This window comes from Bufo bufo, chromosome 1, assembly GCF_905171765.1.
Source record: "Bufo bufo chromosome 1, aBufBuf1.1, whole genome shotgun sequence".
Classification (NCBI taxonomy): Eukaryota; Metazoa; Chordata; class Amphibia; order Anura; family Bufonidae; genus Bufo; species Bufo bufo.
The window spans coordinates 104,792,033-104,814,708 of NC_053389.1; the positions used below are offsets into that span (position 1 = coordinate 104,792,033).

Genomic DNA, 22,676 nt, shown 5'->3' on the forward strand with positions numbered 1-22,676 from the left:
TAAAAAGAAATTATTTGTTCTTGTGGGCTGTTTTTTTCCAACTTGCATTCATTAAGAGATGTTGAACATAAGGCAATGTGCCATGTGGAGTTGCTCAACTGCCAGTGTCAATGGTCCCAAAGAAGTTGTGAGGCCTCCGAGCATCTTATGTGTACACATCAGGCTTATCCCGCTTTGTGTTCTGTGCATCGATAAAGAGGACGAATGCGGGGGGCACACTGAATGATGAGGTAAGATCCATGGAGATTAACCTCTATCATTTAATAGGTCAAGAAGGAATTCACATTTCCCAGCTGCGTAACAGAGTGAGTGATTTTTTGCCACACTTCTTTATTTCCATAAACGCCTGGTCTTCGTTACCCGTTCTTCAGCTGTTGTATAACCGCAACTGATCAAGGACAACGGGGTGACTAAAAGAGTATGGCTTCAGCAAGCTGTAGTCCGACAAGATTTAGAAAACAAAAGCCTAACAAGAAAAGCTTAACAAAGAGTGACCTTGCCTTTTCAACCGTCCTTCCCCTTAAATTAATACAAAACACGGGCGACTTTTTTTAAATTTTTTCTGGACAAACATTTTATTTTAGGTAATGCGTCTATACACTGTACATTCAGTCACTGTGGTATATAAGCATAGCTATTTTCATACATAATCTCATAAAGTCCTTTATTTTACAATATTAACTGTGTGAGGGCAAAGAATCTGGAAAGAAAAAGGAATCGACAGTACACAGCGAAATAGATAAATATGCTAAGCTTTTTTCTTACTTTTTTTGTTTTAATCAGGCATTTATAAACAAGAAAGCATACATTAATTACATAAAAATAGTTCTAGAATAGTAAGTTTTTTTTTTTAATATTGTCATTAGCAGCAGCATAGGATAAAATAAAAAAGATAAAATATGTTGAAATGATATTGGCTATAACATATGCAGATGTATTTTGTTTTCATCAAATGAAAAATGTAATTCTGATTTATTTTTTCTGATACAAAAAACTCCACCTAAAATGAGAAAAATGGAAAAAAAAAAAAAGTTTTGTAATAAAAAAAATACTTTACAATGAAAATATGGACAAGTGTGATGGAAAAAACACTACATTTATAAATTGCAAAAAAATTCATTTTTTCTCTCTAACAGATTCTTCATCGTTAAAACAACCAATTAAAACCATATAATTAGCAGGTAATAAAGAGCATTTGAAGGAACACAAAAAAAACAAAAAAAAAAAACACCATATACATGTATAATACAACAGTGTAAAAAGAAAATGATAAAACAAAATATTTACAAATTGAGTTTCTTTGTACAATTGGCTAGTTTGACTTTTAAAAGTAGAATATTATGCTTAAGAGTAATCTGCTCAATATGTATTAATGTTATTGCTGTTGGTTTATGTTTCCCTTTATCATCGTTATAGAAACATTAAATGGAACACGCTTTTTTTTTTTTTTTTAAAGTAATGCTTTTCAAGCGGAGGGAGAGTCACAGCTTTTGCATGAACACGCAAAGCAGTCACATCCAGGAACATGAAAAAAACAAAAACAATGTAACGCAGCAAACTGTACATAAGAATTTCATATCAAACCCCTGTGCCGATAAAAAAAAAAAAAAAAAAAAAAATTAAAATCATCCCTCGAGTCTGGGATTCATTGCCAAACCTAGACGGTAGAATGCTCAGGAGTGAAGTTTTTGTTTTGTTGTTTTAAAGAATGTACAGGCCTGTTTTTTTGTTTTTTTATAGTATGTACCTGCTGGGTTTGATCAGATCGAAGCATTTAGGTGAGTTTATGGTGATCCGAAATGGAAATTCCCAAACAGTTGTAGAATACAGAGATTGAAAAGCTATAAGCAAGTGTAACATTGTAAACAACATACGCTCTGAGGACCTAATAACTTACAATGTTGGTAGCAGCAAACGTTAGTAAGGCAAACGAGTATATGGTATCTGTATTAAAACTTTACTCTTTAAAAATGGCTTTACGTATTAATATGTAGATCAGATCATTTTAGAGTCAAAGTCCCTTAAGAAGGTAAGCATCGCCTATGAATTGCGGATGTAGAAGTGTCCAAAAACAAAAAGTTAGACTGGAAAACCTAGCGCTGGTTTAGTGGAGAGTTTTGGAAGAGGGAGCAAACATTCAAGCATCGATTTCTACAGATTTTTTTTAATGGGCTAATTAATGGGAGGGAGGGGTCCTGTGCTACAACATGAAACATTAAAGAGAAAAAGATGGCAGATGACAATGCCCTGCAGTACAATGACAAATTTCTAAGAACATCCAGTTTTATTCCAAATGTATATATTTCAGTAATTCAAGAGTTTATATGCAGTACAATTATGGCTTTTCGTTTTCTTTTCCTCCAATGAGTTCGGCATCCATAGCTAAAAAAATTGTCTAAATATTTAAGAATACCCCCATTCAATAGAGAAGTCATGTGCTTCACATCTTTTATTGGGGTAAGGAGCCCTGATATTCCTGGGAAACCTTCTGAAAATTGAAGTACTAGATCGATTTTTAAAAGGCACACGCATCGACTAGGAAGGAAGGCACGGTAAAGGGTGACCTGTGTATTTGGACAGCTGGTATCTAAAATTCAGGAATATAGTGGTTTTTTATAAAAGATATGCAAGTAAATGGAGCCAAAAAGTGAACCCAGATTGCTGCATGCGATTACAGCACTGGGCCCAATTTTCATATTTTTTTACTTAAACATTTTTTTGACTGCTAATGTAGCACCGTATATACAACTTAGAGCATGGGTTTCGCCTAGGATACATATAAAACAATTGGGTGTGTATTTTGGCTTTCTGCTCCTGAAAACGCACAACCACAAAATGTATCCAACAGCGTTGAATTGCCCCACTCACCTAACAGATTTTTGGAGATAGATTACACAACCCCCCCCCCCCCCCCCCCCCACAAATTTAAAATCAGTGCTAGGGATTATTATAACTGAGAAACCAAAAAGTGAAGTTATTTTATGGATAAAAAGGAAAAAAAAAATTTTTTTTTAAAAAATCTTAACATTATTAATGCCCATTTTGTGTTATCCTAAGTGGCAGATTTAATTTCACATGGTTTGGTTTTAAAAAATAAAATAAAAAAAGTGAATAAAAAAATAAGTTAGTTTTTATTTTTTTTAAATGACAGTCACTGATATTTTTGCATTGCACTATGTAAGAAAAAAAAGTAAAAAAAAAAAAAAAACTTAAACAGCTGCAGAACTAAAGACATGCAAATGCGATGCAGGACCCTCCAGTACCAGCAGCATTGGGCACGCTGCTCCGAGGACTGTACAATGAACCTTATTGTAAAGAGGCTTCTCACTGGGGAAACATGACCTGTAGCGCAGCCTTTATGTAAATACATTCTATATGACTTGAGGAACCCACTAGCAGCAAACGTGTGGGTAATTAAAAAAAAAAAAAAAAAACACCTTTGTGAGACACTGCTTCATTGCATTGTGTGTGCAGAAACAAAACAAAAAAAATAAAATAAAAAAATGTCACTAACCCAAGAATATTAATGGATATTATCAACAGTGCAGTGACATTAGAGGCGTGCAGTGTACATAGCCATGTTAGTGTACTCCATAGGTTTAAGATAGGGTAAATAGCGATGAACATGTACGACCCATAGAATTTGATTAGAACACTGAGTATCAAGAGATTGTGCTGCTTTCACCAAGGCAAGTAGAGTAGCCGTTTTTGGTGCCCCTTAGGAAATACTATCATTAAAATGAGAAGGAAAAAAAATAAAAATAAACAAGACCGCGTTTTTGTGTTGTCTCCTAAGATATTTCCCACTTTAAGTGTTGGTCAACCTATTATCATGTCTGACTCATTTCAGGACTTCATTATCCAAAAAGTTAATCCAAGTAACACTAAAAGAGGGATTATATAAGGAGATGCTCTGACTTCAGAGTGGCACTGCACCTTTGCGGAGGGTCACTTGTCTACCTATAAATGGTGCACAAATGCTCTCCAAGACTGATTATTTACAACCTTAAAAAAAAAATAATGGTGGATTAAGACCAGACCTTTGCAGTCCTGTAAGCAATGCATCAGTTATAGTTATTTTTATTATTATTAGTTCTATGCATTTTATTTTATTCTGACATCTTTTTCATTATAGAATATTTTTACACTTATTTTCTTTTTTTTTTTAAAAGAGCAGTTAGTAAACTTTACAATAGAGTATAAATATTTCCTGTACATACGTAGCATGATAGCCCATTATTTAGATAGAACTGACAACATGAAGACTTGGGCGGCTTCATGAACACTTAGAATGGAAAAAAAAATATGAAACAGAGAACCCTGAAGTAACAAAAAGAAAAGAAATGTTTCTGCATCCGGACATGGAACTCATCTCCTAAACACCAGGGATGGTCTTTCAGAGCAACTGATGACCCTTCAGCCGCTATGGAGTCATCAAACCTTTGGATTGCCTCCTAGTTCCTGTTGCTATACAGGACTTCATAGTTCCATAGCGGCTGAGGAATCTCAGGTTGTCACTACTCTTTAAAAGCAAAGATGTACAAGCATGTCAAAATCTGAGACTACAAAATCTGAGAGTCTGTGACACAACTTGGCCATCTTCTCCAGGTGATCATTTTCTTACCAAGATAGAAACTGGATTTCTTTCCAATGCACTCACAAGTAAGACCAGTTCAACTCCTAATACAATCACTTGCCAGTCACCACCAAATTAAAATACAAGGATGTTTTCCCTTTCAGACTGCAACTTTAACACCCCCTTACCCCCAAACACACACAAAATACATCAAGCAACCTGCAAAAATAGTTGGTCAAGTCAGTACCTAAACTGTTCAACGGACTTCAGTATTAAGATCATTAAATTCTTCCTAGCACCATGGCTAGAATTTGAGGATAGCTTTCTTTCAATTAGATTTCATGTTCCCTATGGCATATACAGGATTCCCAGAGGCTGCTTTTGGTGATACTCAACTGTAGGGCCATATTCTGAGATGAATATGACCATGCAACATAAAAATCATATAATAACCATAAAAGTTAGTTTTCTGCACTTTTTCTCCCTCCAAAAAAAAGTAGTGCCCCAATCCATGGCTTGCGTCTGGTACTGTAGCTCACTTGAAAGGGGATGAGCTGTGATACCCGACACAGCCCATGGACAGAGGTGGCGCTGTTTTTAGTATAAAAAAAATAAAAAAATTAAAAGGCAGCCCCTATAAGATGGTAGGGACATAGTCTATTACAAAGAGCTCATTGTGCTTTGTTGTTTATACGGTATGTATTATTCCTTCTAATGATAAACTTACTACTATGCAAATATCTATCCTCTAATTCCAGCCACCTGTATAGGATATTATTTTAAGCAGCAAGATAGTGTTTGCATCTCTCGGTCTAGCATTCAGTATTGCACTGTGTTAACATGCGCTCGAAACACGCTAACAGCAGCCATTGAAAAAAAATACAGAATTTATGAAAACTGTAACAAAAACCTAACAGAACAGATTACATAGACTCCCAAATACTTGCTGTTTGTTGCACAAACTTTTTAACAGCCGGTTTATATTCTTTATTCCAACCCGATTGCCCACTTTCTGGACAATTTGTAAAGAGGACTTGGATTCAATATACACCTAGAGATCTCTTTCCAATATGGCGGGATTTATAAAAACACTGGTCAATATGGCTAAACGGTTCCATTTCTTTTATTTGTGGTTTGGATGTTCGGTCTTTCACCCTCTCCTATATGTGCACAGATAAACCTGTCTCGGCAAAACAAAATAAAATAAAAAAATATATATATATGTTACAACAAAACAAAACCAAAAAAGGTGGAGCATTTGGATAATTCCCAGGCAACAGAATCTGATGGAGAAGCCACTAATGTAGTAGAGTCTCTAACAGGGTTCAAAATTGATGGCTTGCTGCCAAATACATTGCACAGTCGATCTGAATATGGCGTCGAGAGGAAGGGTGGATTCTGGAGTAGCAAGGAAGGGTTGATTTTTATTAAATTTTTTTTTTTTTTTAATAATAAACCCCAAAAAGCCTGTAACAAGTCAGTTAAAATTGTGCACCAAAGTTTCAGTTCTGTTATACAAAAAAAATGTTTTCCCCCTGTTTTATGGAGTCTTTACAATGTTCTGATCATTTTAATATATTTTTTTTATATTAAATAGCTTATAAGAAAATGTAAATCTCAAAGTGATCCAGGCAAGCGTAAGAATGATTTTTTTCTCTTTTTCCCCCCCTAAATGATCATGCTTGCTTTGTTTAAATCTTTGACTTGAATGCTGCGTTATCTTGTAGTTGACACGTAGAAAAAAAAAAAGTAATTTTTGAGCCTAAATGGCTCCTTTTATAAACACTCTGTCTGAGGCACAGTAAGATGTTGTGCTGTGTGGGATCAAACGAGGCATAGTTCAGTGCTTCTGTTGTATAGGATCTATCATTTTCCACTCTTGTAAATGTTCATATTTATTAGTGCATGCTCATTGCACACACTCCATACACTCACACGTGCACCTATTCATGCATACATCGGACAGCCTCTTCCTCTTCCTGTGCATATACGTAAAATCTTGTTTATGAATAGATACTTTTTTTTTTTGCTTCAAAAAGGAATTTTGTGTGTGTGTTTTATTTTGCATTAGTTCTCAATGTCTTTTCGTGTGTGTTCACTGCTGGAAAGGTTGGTGGGCTTGGCCCAAAGTTGTTCCTGTAGATCTTTGACAACTTTTTCCAAGAGTTCTCTGGCTTCCTGCTCCTGTACAAGATCTGTCCGAAGTTTCTCTCTGTCACTGTCTGCATGCTGGAGTTTTGCTTGCAGCTCTTCTATCTAAAATAGGCCAGGTAAAAAACAAAAATAAAAAACGTTAGGTCATACTCAGGAGAGGTTAGGAGAATTCTTTACAGTATAACTTAAGGAAATAGTTATTCATACAATAAAATGTAAATATCTACTATTTAATTAGAGATAATAAGTGAAAAAGTAAAACACTTTTTTGCTAATTAATAAAAATGTAATATTTAATGCCACTGTAAAAATGTATTTCCATAAAACTGCTCTGAGCTCGACAGCAAGCAATTCACGGGTGACCTTTATTTCAAAGGAAGTAAAGTCAAGGATGTGATGCTGTAACAAATACAGTGTGTTTATCTCTGACCTCTTTCTGTATCTGCTATAGAAGGATGCCGACCTTGACAGAGGAAGTTGCATGCCCCTGACTGCTGGCTGTGAAGAAGCATGCTGCTAATTATCTTACAAAGCTAGACAGCACTAGAATAGATTTTTTATTTATTTTCTACTTCCCTGCAGCCATGGCCTCTTGAAAGTTTTTATTTTTTCCAGGATTCGGCCTCATGAACACAACCTGTAAGTTCGATCCACATCCAACCCGCATTCTTTGCTGATCAGATGTGGACAAAAACCATGCCCGAATCTTGTTTATTTTATAGACAAGAATAGGACATTTCTAAAGGAATATAAAAGAAAAAAAAATGGCATGCACACGGCCAGGGTCCACGGACTGCTAAACAGATACGGTCGTGTGCATGAGGCTTTGTAGTCATGGCCCATCCTTGGGATATACCGTCATTATCGGATTGGTAGGGATTCAACACTCACTGACGAACTATGTAGCTCCAGTGCCGGTTGTCATGCCGAAACTCCCTAACTCCGTCTACCGTGTAGAGCAGAGATGCCCAACCTGTGGCCCTCCAGCTGTTAAACTACAACTCCCAGCCTACAGCTGCTGGGAGTTGTAATTTTGCAACAGCTGGAGGGCCACAGGTTGAGCATCCTTGGTGTAGATTATAGCGCTGGTAACTGCAGCGCTGCTCGCACTGAAGTGGATGGGAGAAGCGCAGCCATTACCATCTTCTGCATCAGCTACACAATGGATGGAGCTGTGCGATTCCGGCGCTATTCTGAAACCGCCTAACGGCAGGGTTTGTTGGGTGTCAGGATCCTGAAATCGGATATTGAAGGTCATCAATCTTAAAATCCTTTAAGCATGGGGTGCATGCAGTCTTGCGGTTCTAAGGTTAAGGGCTCATGCACACAAACGTATTTTCTTTCCGTGCCGTTCTTGTTTTTTTTGCGGACCATTCATTTCAACGGGTCTGCAAAAAAAACTGAAGTTACTCCGTGTGCATTCCGTTTCGTATGTCCGTACCGCAAAAAAATAGAACATGTCCTATTATTGTCCGCATTACGGACAAGGGTAGTACTGTTCTATTAGGGGCCAGCTGTTCTGTTCCACAAAAAACGAATGCACGCGGACGTCATCCGTAATTTCTGCAAATCCGTTTTTTGTGGACTGCAAAATACATACAGTCGTGTGCAAGGATAAGCTAGGTTGCTATCATCCAAATGGAAGGGGTGTTCAATTAGCTAGCACTTTTGATATAGCACATAAAGTGGAGAACTTTAATTCCTAAGGCTGGGTTCACACTTGAGCGTTTTACAGCGCGTTTTTCAGCGCTGTAAAACGCTCAACACATGAAAACCAATGCTTTCCTATGGCCCTGGTTCTCACTTGAGCGTTTTACAGCGCTGAAAAACGCGCTGTAAAACGCCCTACGCTCAAACAAGTACTTGAGCTTCTTTGGGGCGTTTTGACGCGCGTTTGTGGCCATAGGACATTGCAGTCAATCACACAAACGCGCGTCAAACGCGCGTTTACTATTGCAAAAAACGCTCGTCAAAAACGCGCGTCAAAAACGCGCGTTAAACGCGCATATCAAAGACGCTCAGGTCTGAACCCAGCCTCAGACCTCCACTGGAACAGGTTTTCCTACACACAGTTGCGGTGTTCTGTACGGTGGAAGCAGGTTGCAGGTAACACCCATTGCAGAGTTCTCACTCTGGTGATGTTTAGTCTGGAGGCCTCTTATCAGCTTGAAGCTGGGGAGGAAGTTTGCATCATTTCCTGGTTTGGCATGTCTCACTTCAGTAGAATCAGTCTACTCCCCTTCCCGTTATTGACTGAACATTTTCAAAAGAGGCATAAATAGTTTTCTCTTTTTTGTCAGTGTGCTCACATACAAGCTTATATTCACTACTAAAACAGAACTGTGAAATCGCCCAATAAAGATAATGCCTTATTTTTTTTGTCCTGGAGCCCTTTGTGCCATAGGGATTCTGTCACCTGGATTTTAGCTACCGAGATTTTCACATCACTACATCAGTCTCCACAATTTAGCTTAAAATATACTAGTCTTACCCCCATCTGTCCTGTCTTGCTTTTTAACTATGCAAATTACCTCTAAAAGAAGCCCAAGGGGATGTTCCTCTGTCCGTTGGAGCCCAGCCGCGCCCATTATCTCAGAGCCCCTTTTAATTGTTCACTCCTCTCCTCTTTTTTTTTTTCTTTTTCCAGTGTGCTGTAATCTCGCGCATGCACCCTGGTTACACTGGTCCGGGCCCGGGCGGTGTCCTGGCAGCAGCTTCACGTAAGCAATTACGCATGCGCCGGCTGTCTGCGCACTTCGCTCAATCCGGAAAGGAAGAGCGGAGTGGCGAGCGTTTACCTGACAGGACACCGCAAGGGCCCAGACCAGTGTAACCAGGGCGCATGCGCGAGATTACAGCGCACTGGGGAAAAAAATTAAAATAAGCGAGGAGAGGAGCGAGAGGCGGTGCTGGGCTCCCAGATAATGGGACAGAGGAACATCCCCCTTGGGCTCCTTATAGAGGTAATTTGCATATTAATAAAAGCAATTTTTACCCTAAGTGACAAGACAGATGGCGGTAAGACTAGTATATTTTAAACTAAATCGTGGAGATTGATGTAGAGATGTGAAAATCTCGGTAGCTAAAATCCAGGTGACAGAATCCCTTTAAACAAAACAGAAAAAAAATGTTTAAAAAGTTACCTGAGCAGAGTATTTCGCCCGTATCCGGCCTGCGTCGCAGCCCTTGTCGCACACTCTGACTTGCCTAGCTTGTTCCAACTCTCGCTTCAGACGTAACCGCGATTCGTTAGCCTCCTTCATTTTCTTCTCATTTTCAGCCCGGAGACGTTCTATTTCTTTTCTTAAGTTGCGTTTTGCCTCTGTTGCTTCTCTCAACTTCTCTTTTTTGGCCACTCGAAGAAACTCCAGCTCCTGGTAATCACAAAAGAGATTGTTGCTTAAAAATATAGCTAATAGACTATGAAGACAACTAGAAATGTTGGCAAATACTAAAGCACTCAGTGCAGAGCACTTAATTCCCAACATACTTATGTATATACCAAGTGTTCAGGTGATGTAGGGGGCAGGGAGGGGAAAACAAACGTAGCAAAATGTTGAAATGAGAATGGAGGCAAACCATGCAATTCAGCATCATCATGCTGCTGAAAGGATTCACGGGAATAAAACATTGGGATAGAGGAGATATTAAAACAGGACCAGAAATGAGGCTTCCTCTTGCTCTCTGATATGGACATGCACAACAACATATTTCTGTTAAGTAACACCCTGCAGCTAGGTCATGGGAAATCCTTTTCCCTTTACAATAATATGACATCCCAGCCAAGCCATTGTTAACGTCGCTGCACTCCTGACTTTCTCTCCACCAAAATTAGGAACTCCATAGCATGGAGGAAGGAAGCTGCCACGATTCATCTTTCAGACTGCAAGAAGTACTACAGTCTCCTGTCTGGGGCGCCATCATCTCACAGGTGGAGAATGTAGGTTGTTCTTATAAGAAAAAATTCCATTTGGAAGATGTAGTAGTCGGTTCACCGTTGACTCTACCGTTTCCGCAAAAGGTGCCTCTGTCTCCAACTCATCCTTCCTTGGAAACCATCTCCATGGTGCCTTCCTTCCTTCCTTTTTGTATCGTAACACGTTAACCTATTCGGGAGTAGGTTGCAACCATGGAGACGTTTACCAGGAATTAAAGTGTTATAACACAATGGCACTTTATCTAACACAACAGGTGTTCCAGAATTTTAGCAGTTACGTCCACTTTCCACACCATGCCCACCTTCCAAGTACCTGATCACCTAATGCCATAATATCCGGCGCACAATGTATTTTTCGACATCTAAAAAATAAAATGGAAATATTACCTGTTGGAGACTCCGTTTAGCTTGCAATGCAGCATTCAGTTTCTCTTCTTGTTTCACTCTCATTTTAACAACTTCGTGGAGGAACTTTTCTTTGGCTTCCTTGGAATCTAGACCACTGTCCAGGGCTTGCCTTAGGTGCTCCAATTCTGCCTCAAGTCCGCTACTGTGAGAGTCACAATGATGTGCCCCTTCAAATAAAGGGTTGATTACTGTCGGGGCCAACATGCCCGGAGAACTTAACTCCTTGGCGGAGCTTGAGGATGTGAAGGAAGGAGAGGAGAGCGAAGACAGCGAAGAGGTAACTAAAAAGACAGGAAAAAAACAAGATAATAAGAACGGATATAGCCAATCGATTCTTGCTTACTCAAAGTCTACACAAGCAAATAGGTCAAGTACATCTTTTAAACCAAGACGGCTGCAATTCATAAACAGTGTAAGGAAATTACAAAAGCTACTCAAACAGAACTGGATAGTCCATCCTGCATCTAAGAGGTGCATTATATTCAAAAGAACACAGCCGAATCAGAATGCAACCATTGTCATTGGTTGCAGAAAGACTTCCAGGAATAGTTTATTCTGTTAAGGAAAAAAACAAAAAAACTCAGTGCAACATTGATGTTGAGCTACAAGGTATGTTGAAGGCCATATTTGAACCTTTCACACGATACCTAAAGATTAAAGAACATCTGAAATCAATTAGAAGTGTGACAATTTGTAATTTTGTGTAATGTACAAACTACCTCCTAAAATGTCAGCAATAAAAATTCCTGCCCAGAGTTCCTGTATATGGCACACCAAAGTAAGACCAGAAAAGTATGACACGGAGTGTGATGACCTGAGTGTGACCCAAGTGATTTCATCCACCAGGCAAGGTGATACCCAGCACAGATTAACTACTGGAACCTGACTCGTAAACATAATCCATTTAATCTTTGATCTGTAATTTCAATTTCATCACCCACCCTCCGAGCTCTGCAGAGCAAACACCATTTACAAGCAACATTATTATTTTTTCCTTAGAAAAGGGTTGCACAGCAAACTGCTTTATATATCACACTGGGTGGAAGGGCAACCTAGTCATTTCCGGGGGGAGTTCAGTACTTTGCATAGCAGTCGTTTTTTTATACTTTGAAAATGAATAAATCAAAAATTCAACTCACACTTACATTCTTCTCTACTTTCCACTTCTATTTCCGTTTCAGATTCTCTCTCTTCTTCCCGGGCTGGAACGGGAGGGGCTGGTACCTCAGGTGCTGGGGGCATTTCTGCAGTCGGCCTTCGTTTTCGGGACTGTGCAGGGCTACTCGATGCCTGAATGCTTCTTGGCACAGTTGGGGCACACAATGGGCTTGTGATGACTTTCTGTGGGGCAGGGGGTGCCAAAGCAACATTGGGAGCAACCAGGTGCTCAAAACTCTTGTAACTATAAAAACTGTCAAAAACGGGGGAAAAAAATAAATAAAAAATATTAGAAACTATAGTAAACAAAAGCAAAGCCACATGGGTGTATCATGCAGATATGAGTTTTTGCACCTTAGTACAGTACAAAAATTATAAGAAAAAAAATCGGAAGGTTCCACGAGTATATTATGATCTTACCCATCTCTGATTAGGGCAGGCAACTCCTTCTCATTTGCTGAAATGGCAGGGGACCAGGGCCGGAAAGCTGAAAGGCGCTGGCGAGGGTTACTATATGCTGAATTCTGTGTCGAGACAAAAAATAATAATCCAAGGGTTAAAAAAAATAACAGTGCTGTCACACGTACAGTAATAAATGCATACAATACAACGTTTCCAAAATCTAAGAGAAAGTGTTCTCGTAGCCCCTTAAATGACATACTAGATATTTGCAAACTGGCCCCCTACTGGACAACACTTGCAATGGCAAAATAATTCGGTCTGTTCTTATTGTACTCCCCTTACAGTTGAATACACTGAATAATTATCCCTGTTTTAAGATAACTTAAAAATTCTTAAAGGGGTTATCCGATATTTTTATGGCATATCCTCAGGAGGGGTCATCAGTATCAGATCAGTAGGCATCCAACTAATGTCAACCTTGTTGATGTCTTCCTTTGGCCTAGGCGCAGTTCAGTTCCACTCAAGTCAAAGGGTCTGAGCTGCAATACCAAGCACAGCCACTATACAACAGATAGCGCTGTGCTTTATGCATGGAGGCCGAAGCACTCACTGGAGCGCCACTACATTCGCAAACAGCTTTATCGGTGGGGTGCCAGGAGTCAGACTTCCATCATTTTGATATTGTTGACCTATCCTGAGGACAGATGATTTTTTTTTAACAATCTGTTTAATACTAATTTAATCTCTAGAAGCTGCTATGAAATTACGGATTATCTGCGACTTGGCCAAATATTGTTATCACCTGCACTGCACACCTGACAAATTAAAGCCAGTGCTTTTAACGCCATCACAGGTGTTTACTGCTGAATGGTCCTCAAACCCTTCCTTAGTTTGTCATGTCGCCCCTAATCGCTCAGCAACTTTCATTGCAGAGGATGAACCGGATTAGATTTGCCTGCCAATAAATAATAGGAAGATTTTGCTGGTTTTATGGGATCTAGGTCGGGGGCTTGCAGTCTGTAAAGTCTCTAAGAATCCACTTACCTCATCTGTGCCAAAACAATTTAACAGAGAAAGAAAGAAAGACATTTCCCACAGTGAGGCGGAGACACATTATGAAAACAGGTCAACTGATGTTTCAAGTCCTCTTCCCATCCCTAATACAATATTACATACGCTTACCTTGCTGGAGTTCGATAAATTCCGTAACCAACTTGAGGACTTGTCTTTCTCTGCTGAGCTTGGGGAGTGGATGATCGATTCATCAGTTTTTGACTTTTTAAGTACAGACTCAGAAGAAATCTATAAAAAAAAAAAAAAGTTGTGATTAGAAACTTTGTCCCATATACAGAGGAGCTGAATTTGTTATTCATTATTCATTTTGAGACATGTCTATGTTGATAACTCAGTTTACCTAGCATCCTCAGCACATAGTGACATCATGCCACGTTGCGCCAAATGAAAAACTCCTCATCATTACACCTTTATGTGAGCATTGGACTACTGTAATGTAAATGATAGAGGTGTACGTGCATCACTATGCAAGATCATGTAAAACTTCTTTACTGAGATGTATAACTCAAGCCAAGAAAAGGCATGTAGCCTTGCCATTTGAAGCGACAAGGAAGTACAAATTTAGGGAAGTCTTGCTGCTGGTCTGAAGTTCCTCAAGAAGTCTCACTGCACAACTGAAAATAACTTGCCATGTCTCCTGAGAACGAGTCATGTCGTGTGGCATTTGTGACTTTAAAGGGTAAACCCATTCCTGGCCCTAAACTGGTCCTCATCTCACATAACTTCCCCCCCCCCTCTCAAAGGGCCAATAACATTCCGAGGGGCCAAAAATGACCTCACAGTGCTACTGGTTTTAGCAATGACAGAAATGGAACTGGTCAGACTGAGTGCCCCCACTGAATCCACCCTGAAAATGACAAATGTCTGCTTTCTGCCTGCGTATATAAGGAATATTTTATGTGGTGTGAATCAGGAACAGCGTGAACAGCGCAGACTGTGTTTATTTGTCATGGTTGTTATGAAGATGACTTCACTCTGCCACAGCTGCACTGGATTCTGGGTAAGATGCCAAATCCTGCTTTGACTTTTCCACAAGTGGTTAGATGCTTGGACTGTAAAAATCACCCTAAAGCACAGAAGAGACCTCTTGGCAAGAGCTACGTTCCCTTCAACGCGCGCACAAACACACACACAAACAAACGTAAAAGGATGGGTGACTTACGAGCAGGTGCGGCAAAAGTCTACTTGAAAAAAACCTGCCAAGTTGAAGGCCTACACGGATGGGACAAGTAACACGGCTAGTCTCCTGATACTATTTTAGATTCCCTGTATGTAACTTATTGAAACCCTTCCAGACAGGAGCATTAGGGGGATTTGAGGAAACAGTTGAAGCTAGGGCCTGTTGTCAGAGTAGGCCCGAGCTTCCTACTGTTACGTACAAAGATATCAGTATTTAAAAAAGTCATAGGGAAGGGGATGAGCTCGGTTGAAGATTTTGCAACGAAGCCCAGAAGTGTAAAGTTAGGCCTCTGGAACCGTGGATGAACCTACATTCTAAAAACTGAAATTAACATTCGGTTAAACTGGGGACACCGGTATAATGAGAGGCAAGAATGTAAAAGAAGGTGGGACCTTTTATTAAGAACGCACATGATAAGGCAAGCATAATGAAGACCATGCAGCCGGATTTATGGAAATACCAAGGAAGTGCTTGAATTTGAAAAGAAACAAGCTACGGCAAGCCGATGCTCAGAGTGTAGGTTGCAAGTCTAAACAAGATGCAAGTTTTTACACCAAAACGAAAGCTGAATGGAAAAAGTTCAAGTTAGTTTACAAAGCATCTAGTGTCTCACACAAAAGGTCCCATTACACTGCCCGATGTTCAGGGAGCGCTCGTTTGCACTGACATGATTAAGCAGGCTGATGCAAAGTGAATGTGGGAGCGACGATCACTACTGCAGTCGTCCCTCCCCCATACTATACTATCTATTGATTATTGGCAGCACATCCCTAATTACAAAGGGAGATCTACTGCCAATAAATCAGGCATCTTTCATCCTGATGAAAGACACCCATCAGCCGACCAAAAGAGCATTTGCTCCATCAGCTGCTCGATTATACAGGTCACTCATATAAACCTTCCCGATAGTTGACCCGAAAATCATGCAGTCTAATAGGGCCCAAAGAGAACCACTTGAGGTGGACATTTCTACAATTGGTAGACAAGGACACTTTTAGGAATTCTGACTGAATAAAGAATTTGACACACAAAAAGGTCAAATATTCATACCCTAGGCCTATCCCCCCCCCCCCCCCCCCAAAAAAAAAAATACAAAATATAAAATAAAAAGTGTCTGCCATCTGACACAGACATCATTTATGGTAAGTCACACCATTACTGCAAATGCTAAATGCAGAACGTAGCAGTAGTTTTTCCCGGGCAGACTTAGGGTGAGGTCTTCCTGTTTCACTACAATCTCTTGTGAGCAGCAAAAAAAACTAAGAGGTTCTCACCAACAGCAAAACCACAGCACCAGGCGCCGGTCTAATAGTTCTTATTTATTTGTTTAAACGCAAACCTCAAAAAGTCTCTTTCACCCCTTCTAGGTGGCAACGTGCTAGACAGAATATTTCAGTTTTTGATGTGCGCAACCAAGAAGCCCAGCCTGTATAAACGTATGGGCCGTATGTACGCCTAGGTACTGCTGTACATGCACTGAGAGCTGCGGTGACCAAGGTGCAAGAGAAATTTCAAAGCAACCTGAAATGAGAATTCAGGTCCTTCACAATCTCTTGAATTAACATAAAATAGAACGTTACTGATTTAAATGGAAGTCTAATGTTAAGTAAGGACACGTAATCGAATGTTACATCTAACAGCGAAGAAAAATAAAGCAAACCCAGGAATACGCCTTTCAGAAGAAGACACAACATACCATGCAGCTGCTTCCAGGCAAGCAGTGTCTGGATACCATTGTCCTAGACAAAACAGACATTGCCACTAAACTTGGAGAGCCAGTATGTGTAATCAGAGACACCCAGTGTCTTAAGTGGATGAGACAATGAATAAGAACATTTGTCCTATTTAATACGCTTCCCTGGTATGGAGATCCTCCCTCTCTTTTCAATATGAACCTTTCTGTACAGATATACGATACATGTATAATTAATATATCTAGCACCTTACAGTACACTTGTGTGAAATTTCCATTTGGGGCAAGGAAAAAAAGTTTTAAGGATTAGATTTTTTCCATTTAGACTCTAAATATTTGAGAAACTTCTGGAATTTTTCCATTATCAAACTGGTCAAAGCATTGCCAAATCTTTAACCAAGACTACCTAAAAATTGTATTGCCAACTAAGGCACATAGATAAGAAATGCCATTAATGTCCAATAGGTGCGGACCTGCTCCTATCTCAAGAATGGCATGCAAGGCTTTCTCCATTTTGGAATAAGCTGAGATCTGACTTGGCTATTTTCGGCAGTCCAACAGTGGTGAATGGAGAAACGTGGCCACATATGCAGAGTCCTCTTCACCTACTGCTACAGGACTGCACGCCGAACAGTAGACGGCTCAAAAACTTCTCTGGCGATTTGAATTACGGAGAATGCCACACACCCTATTTGAGGCCAAGCCAATATCAGAGTGTTATATAGGTAGAGTGTGACACATGGCTATAAAATTTTTCACTGAAAATAAAGTGACTGGAATGGTTTGTGTCTTCTAGGAAAATACCAAGCAATAAAAGCTACAAGACGTGCATTATTATTCAAGTCATGTTCAGTGTTATAAGAAAAAGAAAAACACGGCACACTTTAACATGAGGAAATTTACCCACAAGATGAATCCAGCATCATCACCAAGGGTATGAACTCCATATCATGTTGACTTTTAAACTAGTTGGGTCAATGATGGCCAATTTTATGACCGATTGTTGTTCTGAGAGAATTTATGGGCAGATATCGGGCAACACTTACAAATACTTCCCTTTTCTTAAGAGTCTATATAGATATCTAAAAAGATCAAGCATAAGATTAATAGGGAAACCCATAGAATGACACTACACTTGTAAGTTAGGAAGAGATGCATGAGTTGCCAACACACCCAACCCCTTCCCAATTTAAAAGAGGCTACTGTTATATTATGAAGAAGTCCATTCCCACCACAAGGCATCATCTGGAGACTCCAAAATGAAGAAGCAAGAATAGACAGGGAAGTGTTCTTGGAACGTGGTCAGGCTCGTCTATGTCTCTTCTCTAACCAGTCATCTAAAGAAAAATCTGTACATCTATACGTTTTTGGGTTTATATTGAATAGCCAGTCAATTTCTGAAGGGCTAATCAAAAACTTTTCAACGAACCAGTGACAATACTGCATTTACGTGACTCAAACACTGACTCACTGCCTGTCCTTTGGCTCATCATCAGGTGAATCTCTAGAATAGTTTTTTTTTTCTCCTAATAAAGGAAATAGCATACTGTGAATAAGCTGGGAGAAAATGTGTGTGTTCTTTGTTGTCCAAGTTGAGTCACCATTACTAAATCATAGCTTCGTCAGTCAAAGCGACCACCAACAATTCATTAGTTGGTAGGATTTGTTGGCATCTGCACTCGTATCAGCCCACGTAACGAGGCTGGAATTTTAGATAAGTAATGTCACACCATCCTGTGCATACTTTCCCCTTGTGTCTAGCACCAAGCAGCGATTTGTAAAACAGACACCTACAGGCAAATAAGTGACTAGTTCTCCAAGGAGGAATTTTTTTGTTTTATTTAAATAACGCCAATTGTCAGAGCGGTGGACCAAAAACGGTGGCATTCTGCCAATATATGAAGCAGGTCAAGAGACGGCAGTAAAGGAGATAGTGTAAGGGAAGTGCACTTTCCTTTGGTGCTTTGTTTGGCAAGAATTGTGTGGGAACTTTGTGTTCTATGTTGACTTATGCGGAGGTGTTTTCACACTTCTACATGTAAAGAGATATGGAAGCACAGAAATGTTTAAGATCGCCAGACCCAGTGCTTATGGCTTTTAACGTCTTAAAGGGGACCTGTTCTCTCTCCCGATGTGCAATTCTGGAGCAGACTCTGTTGTGCTGTTCCACTATTAATGCTTCTTGAAGGGACTGCCTGAAGTCTGCAATAAAGGTCTGTACGGGCATTACCAGTTGTGGGGGTGTCCCTAACAGCTCTGATTGGATAGTGTCAGACTGTGCAGGGACATACCCCAAACCGGACCTTTCTTGTAGACTGTTGCCAAATGCATTCAAGTTGTTACTAAGAGAGTCCCACATCCTCATTATATTGTGTATTGCTTTAAGCGGGTTCTAATTAGAGTATGGTCTAGAAATGGATGCAAAAAATAATACGGGTAAAAACAATCAGTTCCAAAATAAACTCCTACTTTTAGGCATCCTATATAAATCATGGATATCCCATAAACACTGTTCAGGCCCAGCTGCAATTTACTGCAGTCAATGTCTTACCAGGAGACCTGGCACCATCATCGGGGAGCTGCAGTTTTAATTCAATACAATCATTCTGTCCTGCAGTCGGGGAGAAGAAAAAATAATCCTCTCTCCAAACATGCACTGCTGAGGAGCTCAGGATTTTTTATTTTTTTTTAACCTGGATGCACAGCTAATGGACATTAAAATGTATTGATTTGGGATCAGCAGAAGCCAGTTCAACCTGCATTACAATCCTGTGCTTTCCCGAAAGCATTAACAAATTACACATTAAACGACGAGATTTATACATTAACTCTTCATCTTCTCTGCTGGGGCCAATCAATACCTTTTCCACGGTGCAAAGCAAGTCGGCGGCTCCTGTATTTGTAGGTCATATAGCCCATATGAAGGGGTGGGGTGGGGGGGGGGGGGGGGGGGGGTCGGCAACCTTCGGCACTCTGGCTGTTGCGAAACTACAATGTCTAGCATGCTCTGAGTCCTGAAAAGAGCAGAGCAAGTATGCATGGTGGGAGTTGTAGTTTTTACAACAGCTGGGGGGGCCAGAGGTTGCCTACCCCTGACATATGGTATATTTGGGGGAATGTTGAAGCTGTAAGTCTTGTAGAAGCACAGTCCTAATGCCCACAGACTTGTTCAATAATTAAGACATGGAAGGGGGGGGGGGGGGGGAAATGGAGATACTCGAGTAATTATTATTTTTTTTTGGGGGGGGGGGGGGGGGGAGAAAAACACACATAGCAGATGCATCAAGACGACTTAGCGCATGAAAATCTCAGCTAGCTTAATTACTTTAAATAATTGTCATGACTTTGGAAACCTCTACGCAGCTTTGAGGACAAAGCTAGTCAACCAATTACAGTCTTAGACTTTGAAAGCTCCTTTGGCTGCCTTTAGGTACATCACGTGTTCCCTGTGCAAGATGCTGCACCCAGGGGGAGACAGAAAAAGCCTACCTGCTAGTCTCTATGCAATTATCCCGTGCAGCATGGAAGGATCTGATTTTGCGCTTGTGCTTAGAGGGATGGAACTTGTTTTAACAGAGCAGAGGAAAAGCATTTAGAAGCTCGATGCATGTGCTCAGGCTCCTTAAGAATATACAGCATGTCAAGACTCGTGGGAGATTTAAATGGCAGCCTTGCAGGCGCCTAGATGGTCTAAGGACTTAACTAGTGTATTTCAGATTGGGTGATTTAACCAAATAGCTTCCAGGAAGAAATTCTCATGTAGGCCTCAAAGAATAACAAAGCCGGCAACGATCAAGCCCCAATTTGTTGCTACACAAGTGTATCAGCTTATACTAGACATGGCCAAGCCCTATGTATGGTCACGTGTACTCACGGCCCTTTACACGATTTGCGTTGCTTTTATTGACGAAATTAATGTGCAGGAATGTCATTCCTAGGTTCAAGGGGAGACACCATGGTTAAGAAGATTTCTCTGCAATGAAAGGATTTGCCCAGGTCAATGTAGTGATCAAATCCCAGACAGACTGTTCAGTCCTTGCAGGTCAGCCTGCCGTATTAAGCCTCTCTTTTCAAGACCAATTATATTTAATGTCTGTTTCCAGGGGCAGCGGAAAAGAAGGATGGATAATGCCAAGGAGGACTCTAAGCCCTTCTGTATATGCTTGTAGGAGAGAGAACCATAAAACACTGACAACTGGAGGCTGCTTCTGACATCCCAACTGTTCCCAGACCTGCAGCGATAGGATCTGCACTCTATTCTTGGAGTTACAAACAGTGCTGTCATAGGAACGGCAGTTAATATTCCCTCCGGTGCAAAGACTTTAGCGCCGTAAAGATTTCTTTTGTCTACTAAAATGATAGGAGGGGGTTGTCTTGATCAATGCGTTTTCTATGTTCAAAGCTTTAAAAGGAAACCATCCGAACATTAAAATGCTGCAAGATAGACATATACAACTTACATATGTTTTTTGCTTTTTTGTGTTTTATACTGATGACTATCCTCAGGATAGGTTGCACCCCCACCAATCTGCTGTTTCAAGAGGGTGAGGCGCATCGATGAGCGCCATGGCCTCCTCGCAGCTTACAACAGTGCCGTCCAGTTCATAGCAGCTGTGCTTGGTATCGCAGGTCAGCTCCTTTCTCTTGAATGGGACAGAGCTGAGCCTAGGCCATATAACCGATGTGACCTTCAAAAGGAAAGCATACTTGCCTGCTTCCCTGAGCCGGCTCATTCACTCCACAATCTTGGCTGCTCCACTGGGCTCTCTAGATGTAAACTTACTGTCTGACGACACTGCAGCCAATCGGTGGCCACAGTGGTAGCCTGATTGCCTTGCATCCCATGACTATCTGTTACGAAGCCAGGAACGCAGGTCACTGCTGCAGTGGTGTCCAACAGTTTACATGCAGGGAGCCCAGCCAAAACCATAGAGTGGAAGAGCTGGGAGCAATCGCCAGGAAGCAGGCAAGTATGCTTCCCTTTGTAGATCTGCTCAAGGGGTGTGGGGAAAACTCGCCACCCCGAGGTGCTCAACCCCTTGTATTTGTCCTAACAGTAGACAAATACCAGTCAATGAAATACAACCACCATCGTACGCAAATCATAAATGCTGTACTTGGAACAAAGTCAAGTCTGAATACTTATACAAATATTACTACATCTTCTCTCGGTTAGGAGCGTTGAGTGTGGAATGCGTTCAGAGTCATTTGTAGAGCAGATAGTAAGTCCTGCAAGTACAAACAAAAGAGGAACCATGTAGGGTGTGTTTACATAGCAGTACCTTGAACTTGGATCATATTCTACTCGACCGATACAACTGTGTATTTTAGAGGCCCACACAGCTTTAAAAATAAAGGGGAAAAACATAGATGCAACTCATAAAGGGATTTTGCTTCTTATCGTAAGAGATATTCCCTACTGCTTCGGCCTGTGTGTTTCCTGAGGCGCACATACAAAAGAAAATCCTAAATATAGAACGTATACATCTCTAGAAAACATCCTAACTACATTACTCATTATGGCATGGTCATGTTTATATAGGAGGAATGGGATGAAGATGATATATGATATATTTTTAATGCAAGCTGATGAAGCCCTCCTTGAAGGCATAAGAAAGGTCAAAAAGCAACAAAAACAGATAAAAGTAACTTGAAATTCAACTGAACAGAAAGAAGCGGAGTCAGGAGTGCATACAACAGACGGCTACGTGTCTGCAGCAGTACAATCCTGCTCAACGTCAGCCAGCCTGGTGGTTTATTTTTGCAGTGCTGTTCATAAGGGTCGATTGTAATCGACCAGCATTAAAACATGTTGTGCAATGTGTGATCTCAACAAAATCTGTTCTAGTCGGTAATGGGGGGGACTTCTCAATAAACCCCACAGTGTCTCCTAGACTACAGAGGAACCATTCATCTGCATATTACTGGAGGTTCTTCTGACCCCCTTTTTGGTAAAACGCGCTTCCTGAGGAGAAACGGGGCAGCCATAAATTCTTTCACATCAATGCCGCTCTGCTAATGCAGTGCTGAGGTTGTAGCTTTTCCCTGTCCTCTCTTTCCACTTTGCCTTATGTCAAATCAAATTACATGAACA

General features: G+C 40.5%; 1 protein-coding gene across 2 annotated transcripts in view; it reads right to left on the reverse strand.

Annotated features, from left to right (window-relative positions):
* Window positions 1-703: 703 nt before the first annotated feature.
* The window catches only part of SKI (SKI proto-oncogene), a 78,986-nt gene continuing 57,013 nt past the window's right edge, over window positions 704-22,676 (reverse strand). The window contains exons 2-7 of one of the 2 annotated variants that reach the window (XM_040427490.1): window positions 13,818-13,937; window positions 12,654-12,757; window positions 12,221-12,486; window positions 11,055-11,356; window positions 9,874-10,104; window positions 704-6,832 (exon numbers count right to left, since the gene is read on the reverse strand). In XM_040427490.1, the coding sequence (XP_040283424.1) occupies window positions 6,644-6,832; window positions 9,874-10,104; window positions 11,055-11,356; window positions 12,221-12,486; window positions 12,654-12,757; window positions 13,818-13,937 (1,212 nt within the window). In that variant the 3' untranslated portion in view covers window positions 704-6,643. Of the gene's footprint in view, window positions 6,833-9,873; window positions 10,105-11,054; window positions 11,357-12,214; window positions 12,487-12,653; window positions 12,758-13,817; window positions 13,938-22,676 lie in introns of both variants that reach the window. The other variant, XM_040427482.1, reaches the window with a different exon arrangement.